This window comes from Oncorhynchus mykiss, chromosome 1, assembly GCF_013265735.2.
Source record: "Oncorhynchus mykiss isolate Arlee chromosome 1, USDA_OmykA_1.1, whole genome shotgun sequence".
NCBI lineage: Eukaryota > Metazoa > Chordata > Actinopteri > Salmoniformes > Salmonidae > Oncorhynchus > Oncorhynchus mykiss.
Window position 1 is genome coordinate 90,573,882 of NC_048565.1, and position 10,214 is coordinate 90,584,095.

The following is a 10,214-nucleotide window of genomic DNA, read 5'->3' on the forward strand; positions in this document are numbered from 1 at the left end:
GATGGAGAGAGGAGGGATGGAGAGAGAATGATGGAGGGAGGAGGGACAGAGGGATGGAGGCAGGATGGATAGAGGGATGAAGGGAGGAGTGATGGAGGGAAGAGGAGTGATGGAGGGATGGAGGGAGGAGGTATGGAGGGATGGAGGGAGGAGGGATAGAGGGATGGAGGGATAGAGGTAGGAGTGCGGATGTGTTATTAGTAACTGTGGGCGGGTGAACAAACAGCTGACCTGCATCACCAACACACACACATAGAGATGACAACATGCATGCTGGGTAAATCCTCATCTCACCGTCTGCACATTCTGAAGCCTGGTACTTTGAAATGTAGGATTGTTTATGTTATTGTTGCCAGACTGACGACAGGTGAGGACTAAGAGAATAATGGGTGTGTGAGTGTGAGCGTCTGCGTGCGTCTCTGTGTGTGTGTGTGTGCGTCTCTGTGTGTGTGCGCGCGTCTCTGTGTGTGTGTGTGCGCGTCTCTGTGTGTGTGTGTGTGCGCGCGTCTCTCTGTGTGTGTGTGTGCGCGCGTCTCTGTGTGTGTGCGCGCGCGTCTCTGTGTGTGTGTGTGTGTGCGCGTCTCTGTGTGTGTGTGTGTGTGCGCGCGTCTCTGTGTGTGTGTGTGTGTGCGCGCGTCTCTGTGTGTGTGTGTGTGTGCGCGTCTCTGTGTGTGTGTGTGTGTGCGCGTCTCTGTGTGTGTGTGTGTGTGCGTGTCTCTGTGTGTGTCTCTCTGTGTGTGTGTGTGCGCGTCTCTGTGTGTGTGTGTGTGTGCGCGTCTCTGTGTGTGTGTGTGTGTGCGCGTCTCTGTGTGTGTCTCTCTGTGTGTGTGTGCGCGTCTCTGTGTGTGTGTGTCTCTCTGTGTGTGTGCGTCTCTGTGTGTGTGCGTCTCTGTGTGTGTGCGTCTGTGTGTGTGTGCGTCTGTGTGTGTGCGTCTCTGTGTGTGTGCGTCTCTGTTTGTGTGCGTCTCTGTGTGTGTGCGTCTCTGTGTGTGCGCGTCTCTGTGTGTGCGCGTCTCTGTGTGTGCGCGTCTCTGTGTGTGTGCGCGTCTCTGTGTGTGTGCGCGTCTCTGTGTGTGTGCGCGTCTCTGTGTGTGTGCGCGTCTCTGTGTGTGTGCGCGTCTCTGTGTGTGTGTCTCTGTGTGTGAGATTAAGTAGTGCCGCAACACATGTGTGACTCACCCGGATGTTGTCCAGAACTCTGTTGAACTCCAACGGCTCATCTTTCCCCTCCATGGCGGCCGGGTCCAGGCCGTCCCCCCCGTAGACAAACTGGATGATGTCACCAGTGGAGCTCCGTACCGTCAGATCATACTGGGAACACAGGTCCTCCAGCGACTTCACCAGACGCCTCTGTTGACACGCAACACAGCCACCACAGAAGAACAGATCAGAGGATGACTCAACAACAGATAGGCCTCTTTAATCCTGCTTGTTGTGTCACCGTGTGTGTGTGTGTGTGTGTGTGTGTGTGTGACCACTCAACACCCTTCCTCTGCTATGTGCCATTAGTCAGATGGTGAGCTGTTCTGATCTGAACACATCAACAACACACCCCTCAGGACCCTCAACTCTGGACCACCAAACCAGGGCCCCACTGCATGTTGTTTTCACTGTAATGATCAGGGCCTGATTTAGACTTGGGACACCAGGTGGGTGATATTAATGATCAGGGCCTGATTTAGACCTGGGACACCAGGTGGGGTGATATTAATGATCAGGGCCTGATTTAGACCTGGGACACCAGGTGGGTGATATTAATGATCAGGGCCTGATTTAGACCTGGGAAACCAGGTGGGTGATATTAATGATCAGGGCCTGATTTAGACCTGGGACACCAGGTGGGGTGATATTAATGATCAGGGCCTGATTTAGACCTGGGACACCAGGTGGGGTGATATTAATGATCAGGGCCTGATTTAGACCTGGGACACCAGGTGGGTGATATTAATGATCAGGGCCTGATTTAGACCTGGGACACCAGGTGGGTGATATTAATGATCAGGGCCTGATTTAGACCTGGGACACCAGGTGGGTGATATTAATGATCAGGGCCTGATTTAGACCTGGGACACCAAGTGGGTGATATGAATGATCAGGGCCTGATTTAGACCTGGGACACCAGGTGGGTGATATTAATGATCAGGGCCTGATTTAGACCTGGGACACCAGGTGGGTGATATTAATGATCAGGGCCTGATTTAGACCTGGGACACCAGGTGGGGTGATATTAATGATCAGGGCCTGATTTAGACCTGGGACACCAGGTGGGGTGATATTAATGATCAGGTAGAACAGAAAGCCAGCAGGCTCCGGACCTCATCTGGGTCAGAGTTGAATAGTCCTGCCCTAGGAGATAACAGGCTCCCTCTTGAGTAGTTAAGATTTAGATTTGTAGGGAGCACACGTTGTTCCCTCTTTTCTTGAATACAAACAGAGAGCAGAGCGTGTTGGGTACGGTGCAGCAGGCAGCAGCCCAGCGGTGTGTGTGTGTGTGTGTGTGTGTGTGTTACCTGCATGTATCCGGTCTCCGCTGTTTTAACAGCGGTGTCCACCAAGCCCTCTCGACCAGCCATAGTGTGGAAAAAGAACTCCGTCGGCGTCAGGCCTGAATAAAAGCTGTCAGCTACAAACCCTTTAGCTGCAGGAAGCTGTGACACGACACACACAGAGAGAGAGAGAGAGAGAGACAGAGAGACAGAGAGACAGAGAGAGAGAGAGAGAGGGGTGTTACGACATTATAAAAGGCCCCGTACGTGTCCCAAATGTCACCCTATTCACTATTACTGTAGAGTGCACTACTTCTGACCAGGGCCCCACAGAGCCTTGGTCAACACTAGTGCACTAAGTAGGGAAAAGGGTTGCCATTTCGGGATTCATCCCCTGTCAGAGCAAACAAATGGCTCTGACTGAGCCAGCTGGAGATGTTGTTTACTGCTAGGAAGGAGAAACATCTATGAACGTTTTTCAACTCTTAGCCTACAATTTCTGCAGGTTCGAGAAAATCTAATTGATTCCCATCGAAATCCATCGATTTAAGCTAGAGATTGTTTTTGCATCAGGCTGTGTGTGTGTCTCAATCCGCCGCATCCCGACCAGTCTCCCAGTCCCTGCCGTTGAATAACATCCCCACAGCACGATGCTGCCACCACCATGCTTCACCATAGGGATGCTGCCACCACCATGCTTCACCGTAGGGATGCTGCCACCACCATGCTTCACCGTAGGGATGCTGCCACCACCATGCTTCACCGTAGGGATACTGCCAGGTTTCCTCCAGATGTGAAGCTTGGCATTCAGGCTAAAAAGAGTTCAATCTTGGTTTCATTATGTCAGAGAATCTTGTTTCGCATGGTCTGAGTCCTTTAGGTGCCTTTTGACAAACTTCAAACAGGCTGTCATGTGCTTTTTTTACTGAGTAGTGGCTTCCGTCTGGCCACTCTACCATAAAGGCCTGATTGGTGGAGTGCTGTGGAGATGGTTGTCCTTCTGGAAGGTTCTCCCATCTCCACAGGAACTCTGGAGCTTTGTCAGAGTAACCATCGGGTTCTTGGTCACCTCCCTGACCGAGGCCCTTCTCCCCTGATTGCTAAGTTTGGCCGGGCGGCCAGCTCTAGGAAGAGTATTGGTGGTTCCAAACTTCTTCCATTTAAGAATGATGGAGGCCACAGTGTTCTTGGGGACCTTCAATGCTGCAGACACATTTTGGTACACTTCTCCAGATCTGTGCCTCGGCACAATCCTGTCTCGGAGCTCTACGGACAATTCCTTCGACCTCATGACTTGGTTTTTGCTCTGACATGCACTGTCAACTGTGGGACTTTATATAGACAGGTGTTTACCTTTCCAAATCATGTCCAATCAATTGAATTTACTACAGATTGAATCCAATGAAGTTGTAGAAACATCTCAAGGATAATCAATGGAAACAGGATGCACCTGAGCTCAATTTCAAGTCTCATAGCAAAGGGCCTGAATACTTATGTAAATAAGGTATTTCTGTTTATTTGCAAAAACTTGTTTTTCCACTTTGTCATTATGGGGTATTGTGATGTCATTATGGGGTATTGTGATGTCATTATGGGGTATTGTGATGTCATTATGGGGTATTGTGATGTCATTATGGGGTATTGTGATGTCATTATGGGGTGTTGTGATGTCATTTTTAGAATAAGACTAATGTAACAAAACGTGGAAAAAGTCAAGGGGTCTGAATACTTTGACTGAACTGTATATGATAAGAGGCACATTACGCATCGACAGAAAAACAAAAGCCCTTTGATATAGCTAGCTATATGTAAATAAATGAAACCAGCTCCAGTAGGCTAATGTCTGAGTAAGAACGGTATTAATGTAGTCTACTGTATAACATGTACATCGTTCAAACCACGACAAAGCAAGGAGAGAACATGTAATTCTGGTGCAGCATACGCAGACTATAGAAATGCTAAAATAGAAATGCTAAAATAGCAAGCTATTCTAGTCTAGCTTTGCCTGCATGGAAGTCCTAGAAGTAAGGAGTGTTTTTTAAGGAGAGACCAGCGGCCGACAGGTGCCTGCATGGAACTCCTAGAAGTAAGGAGTGTTTTTTAAGGAGAGACCAGCGGCCGACAGGTGCCTGCATATTGCGCAAGAGACAGAGGCTGTCAGCTAGAAGCTTATTATATATAACCCATTAAATATAAGGCTAATAACTGCATTCAATTTATTACCTGAACGAGGTAGGCTCAGACATCTATAAAATGGGGCTATATATATATAAATCTAGATCAGGATTATCTATGTTGGATGCAATTTGAATGGAGATGGAGAGAGAGAGAAAGAGAAAGACTGAGAAAGTGCTCCACTGATTCAAAGCAACGTTATGCCTGTGATAGGTATGCTTTAAAACTGATTTAGGCCGTCTGTCCCCACCCCGAGACGGGCCGTCTGTCCCCACCCCGAGATGGGTCGTCTGTCCCCACCCACCCCGAGATGGGCCGTCTGTCCCATCCCCCCCCCTCGAAATGGGCCGTCTGTCCCCACCCACCCCGAGATGGGCCGTCTGTCCCACCCACCCCGAGATGGGCCGTCTGTCCCCACCCACCCCGAGATGGGCCGTCTGTCCCATCCCCCCCCCTCGAAATGGGCCGTCTGTCCCCACCCACCCCGAGATGGGCCGTCTGTCCCACCCACCCCGAGATGGGCCGTCTGTCCCACCCACCCCGAGATGGGCCGTCTGTCCCATCCCCCCCCCTCGAAATGGGCCGTCTGTCCCCACCCACCCCGAGATGGGCCGTCTGTCCCACCCACCCCGAGATGGGCCGTCTGTCCCCACCCACCCCGAGATGGGCCGTCTGTCCCCACCCACCCCGAGATGGGCCGTCTGTCCCCACCCACCCCGAGATGGGCCGTCTGTCCCACCCACCCCGAGATGGGCCGTCTGTCCCACCCACCCCGAGATGGGCCGTCTGTCCCACCCACCCCTGAATGTCACATCAGATACCGACTGGTTTTCTGATCCACACCCCTACTTTTTAAAAAAGGTATCTGTGGCCAACAGATGCATATCAAATCAAAATCAAATCAAATCTTATTTGTAACATACACATGGTTAGCAGATGTTAATGCAGTCGGTATTTACAGTCATGTGAAATCCATAGATTAGGACATAATGAATTTATTTACATTGACTGATCTCCTTATATGAACTGTAACTCAGTAAAATCATGTTTAAATTGTTGCATGTGTAATTATATCTACTTCCATTGTCCAGGTAGATGTCCAGGAGTGGCTTCAGTTCCTCAGCTGTTTCCAAATGAAGAGATTAGGGTGGGCTACCTCCCAAATGACACCCTATTTCCTACACAATGCACTCCTTTTGACCAGAACCCTATCAGTCGCCTGGTCAAAAGGAGTGCATTGTAGGAAATAGGGTGTCATTTGGGAGGTAGCCCACCCTAATCTCTTCATGTTATGAATGAATGAATGAAGCCCCTGAGACTCCGGACAGATATAATGGTGATTTCAGCTGGTTAATAAACGACCTTAAGGTGGTTCTTACTTTAGAGTGCTTCTCAAAGTGTGGCAGCGAGCGGTTCTCAAAGCCGTCGGGCACTCGAGAGCCGCTTATCGCCTGCTGGCCCACGCAGGCGATCATCTGGGAGATGTTGATGAAGGATCCTACGGAAGGGATTAAGAAATAAGACCATTAGCATTACTGAATCATCCCCTCAAAACAACAAACAAATCCTAAGCATTCTATCATATACAGGGAAAAGTAAGCAGCCAGAACTCATAGGAGAAGAATCTCCTGTCTCCTCAGGACGCCCCCTGGACAGGACACTAGTCTATCACCTCAGTATACCCCCTGGACAGGACACTAGTCTATCTCCTCAGTACATCCCCTGGACAGGACACTAGTCTTTCTCCTCAGTACATCCCCTGGACAGGACACTAGTCTATCACCTCAGTACACCCCCTGGACAGGACACTAGTCTATCACCTCAGTACACCCCCTGGACAGGACACTAGTCTATCACCTCAGTACACCCCCTGGACAGGACACTAGTCTGTCTCCTCAGTACACCCCCTGGACAGGACACTAGTCTATCACCTCAGTACACCCCCTGGACAGGACACTAGTCTATCACCTCAGTACACCCCCTGGACAGGACACTAGTCTATCACCTCAGTACACCCCCTGGACAGGACACTAGTCTATCTCCTCAGTACACCCCCTGGACAGGACACTAGTCTATCTCCTCAGTACACCCCCTGGACAGGACACTAGTCTATCTCCTCAGTACACCCCCTGGACAGGACACTAGTCTATCACCTCAGTACAGGGCATTTAAGGGCATTTACCATTACACTAACTTGTTTACCTTACACCAGGGGTAGGGAGACTAGATTCAGCCCCGGGAGCTGATTTTTGTCAGAGTGAATGGTCAGGAGGGCCTGAACATAACGATAACAATTTTGAACTCTGCAAATTGACAACTAAAACCCCAAACAACGTCATACCTTGATGACATCGAGACAAGATCACGTCTCTTTTTTCTTAATTCGTTGGAATACTTGGGAAAAGATTATCTAAATTAAACTCATTTTTTTAGTTGAATTCCTGGTGATTTTACAGTCATTTTTACAACAAAAAAAGTTGCAGGCCGGTATTTAAACCAGCCCGCCTGTCGCCGACCCCAGCCTTAAACTCATGGGATGGTTTCCTGGACACAGACTTTTTTATTTATTTGCAAGGCTTGCAAGGTTGGAAGTACTGCCAAATTCTCTAAAACGATGTTGGAGGCGGCTCAAGGTAGAGAAATTAAGCTTTTGAAATCTGTGGAGAATCTCCATTGAGCATATTGTTTAGTCCTGGACAATAAATTATACTGTACATCCTACCCTAAACAGATAATTAAAGAGCCTAAAGCAGGGAAAAAATGAAATAAGGCTATTATAAATGGCTATATTAGCATACAGGTCAGCTACAGGTCAGTACTACCCCTAATAATCCATAAAACAAACGTTAGAGTGTAGCCTAGCTGTTCCCGTGACAACAACGCTCTAATGGCCAATAAAATCAGAGAGAATCAGGAAGTCTTAGTTGAAGTGAATAAGAACCACTTAGTCCTTATTATTAGAAGTGGGTACAGGCAGAGCTCCTGACATGTGATTAGTGTGTGTGTGTGACCGTGTGTGTGACAGTGTGTGTGTGGTAAAGGCAGAATTTAACCTCCGCTGCTGGTTAGTTGACCTACCTTTGGAGCCACACAGAGCCATAATCAGAGGACTGTTGGTCTTGTCCAGTTCTCTGAGGCAGGCGCTGCCGGCATGGTCTCTGATAACAGACAGCTCCTTCAGGATGAGGGCCTGTTGAGAGACACATCATTATCACTCTAAACCACAGATAATAGAAAAACCTCAAAATAGACCCACCATTAAAAAGAAAGCACTATCTCTCCTCCTCACATCAGTCTGAAGCAGAGATGATGATCTACCTGGTTTCAAAAGGCCACCAGACTGAAGGAGCTGGTCTAGAAGGAGAGCCAGACATCAGATACAGTAGCTGGTCTAGAAGGAGCACCAGATATTAGCCAGGCAATTAGATACAGTAGCTGGTCTAGAAGGAGCGCCAGACAATAGATACAGTAGCTGGTCTAGAAGGAGCACCAGATATTAGCCAGGCAATAGATACAGTAGCTGGTCTAGAAGGAGAACCAGACAATAGATACAGTAGCTGGTCTAGAAGGAGCACCAGACATCAGACAGGCAATAGATACAGTATCTGGTCTAGAAGGAGCACCAGACATCAGACAGGCAATAGATACAGTAGCTGGTCTAGAAGGAGCCCCAGACATCAGATACAGTAGCTGGTCTAGGAGCACCAGACAATAGATACAGTAGCTGGTCTAGAAGAAGCGCCAGACATCAGCCAGACAATAGATACAGTAGCTGGTCTAGAAGGAGCACCAGACAATAGATACAGTAGCTGTTCTAGAAGGAGCGCCAGACATCAGACAGACAATAGATACAGTAGCTGGTCTAGAAGGAGCAACAGACAATAGATACAGTAGCTGGTCTAGAAGGAGCAACAGACAATAGATACAGTAGCTGGTCTAGAAGGAGCGCCAGACAATAGATACAGTAGCTGGTCTAGAAGGAGCACCAGACAATAGATACAGTAGCTGGTCTAGAAGGAGCGCCAGACATCAGCCAGACATCAGATACAGTAGCTGGTCTAGAAGGAATGCCAGACATAAGCCAGACAATAGATACAGTAGCTGGTCTAGAAAGAGCCCCAGACATCAGACAGACATCAGCCAGACAATAGATACAGTAGCTGGTCTAGAAGGAGCACCAGACAATATATACAGTAGCTGGTATAGAAGGAGCACCAGACATCAGCCAGACAATAGATACAGTAGCTGGTCTAGAAGGAGCGCCAGACAATAGATACAGTAGCTGGTCTAGAAGGAGCACCAGGCAATAGATACAGTAGCTGGTCTAGAAGGAGCGCCAGACAATAGATACAGTAGCTGGTCTAGAAGGAGCGCCAGACATCAGCCAGACAAACAAAGCTCATGGTGGCTGTTTGATTTGGGGATACCAGAAGTATCATCTAGTTTAAGGGGGGTGTTTGATTTGGGGATAGCAGAAATATCAGCTAGTTTAAGGGGGGGGGTGTTTGATTTGGGGATAGCAGAAATATCAGCTAGTTTAAGGGGGGTGTTTGATTTGGGGATCCCAGAAATATCAGCTAGTTTAAGGGGGGGGGGGGGGGGGGGGGGGGGGGAGTTGTTTGATTTGGGGATAGCAGAAATATCATCTAGTTTTAGGCGGGTGGGGGATTGTTTCAGTTGGGACCAAGCGTGAGGTAAAGACAGGCTTCAGGTGAAGGGAGACGTCCTCATTGTGCTTAACTATATCCTTTAAACAAACACCACTGAAAGGCCCCAGCTAGAGCCGATTCTGACATATCTGTACAAAAGACTGAACATACGGAGCTCCATGTATATTTGTGTAAATATATTAAATATTAATGTACATGATGAAATATTAGGTACATACCTTTATGATGTATATTTACCTGATTGAGAGATATTCATTTGTTGTTAGTGTAACTCAGTTTTTGACCCCCCCCCCCCCCCCCCCCCCCATTCATTGTATTGTGGTAAGTGTGTTAGGATAAAGGCAGGAAGTTGGGCCTTCGGGAGAGGAAGTCCTTGCTAGATGTGGGAGCGGTATAGTTTTTTGACCAGACAGACAGGTCATAATATGTGTTTTCCATATCCAGTAATCTATGCTTTAAGGTGATTGGAGAATCATTTCTTTGTTAGATTATAAGAAGAATAAACATTTTTGTTGCACCATTTCCCTGGATGTCATGGAATGTTTGGCCGTTTGGAAACCTTGAGTGTGGGACTGTATGCGTACCAAACAACCCCGCTTCAGGCTTGGGCAGTGGCTATGGTAAAGAGGAAAGGAAGCCACTACAGCTCTAATTGACTTCATGAAATGTAAAAGGATACTAATCTGATTGGTTATCTTGTGTTTATATAGTATGTCCACAGTCTCCTCAGCAGTGAATCCTGACTTGTGTTTATAGTATCTCCACGGTCTCCTCAGCAGTGAATCCTGACTTGAATAATCACATCCTCTTGGTACATCAAATTGAGAAAAGTGACTGAGCTGAGAGTCATCTAGTCTAAGGATATACCTCCAGCGTCTCCTCA

At 48.1% G+C, this 10,214-nt stretch overlaps 1 protein-coding gene across 5 annotated transcripts in view; it reads right to left on the reverse strand.

The window, feature by feature from the left end:
• LOC110531748 (polymerase (RNA) III (DNA directed) polypeptide A) overlaps positions 1 to 10,214 on the reverse strand; it is a 54,535-nt gene that overhangs the window by 25,642 nt on the left and 18,679 nt on the right. For all 5 annotated transcript variants that reach the window (XM_036988559.1, XM_036988550.1, XM_036988548.1 and 2 more), the window contains exons 16-20: positions 10,199 to 10,214; positions 7,740 to 7,851; positions 6,041 to 6,159; positions 2,511 to 2,648; positions 1,180 to 1,350 (exon numbers count right to left, since the gene is read on the reverse strand). The exon at positions 10,199 to 10,214 is cut by the window's right edge and continues 157 nt beyond it. In XM_036988559.1, the coding sequence (XP_036844454.1) occupies positions 1,180 to 1,350; positions 2,511 to 2,648; positions 6,041 to 6,159; positions 7,740 to 7,851; positions 10,199 to 10,214 (556 nt within the window). The remainder of the gene's footprint in view (positions 1 to 1,179; positions 1,351 to 2,510; positions 2,649 to 6,040; positions 6,160 to 7,739; positions 7,852 to 10,198) is intronic.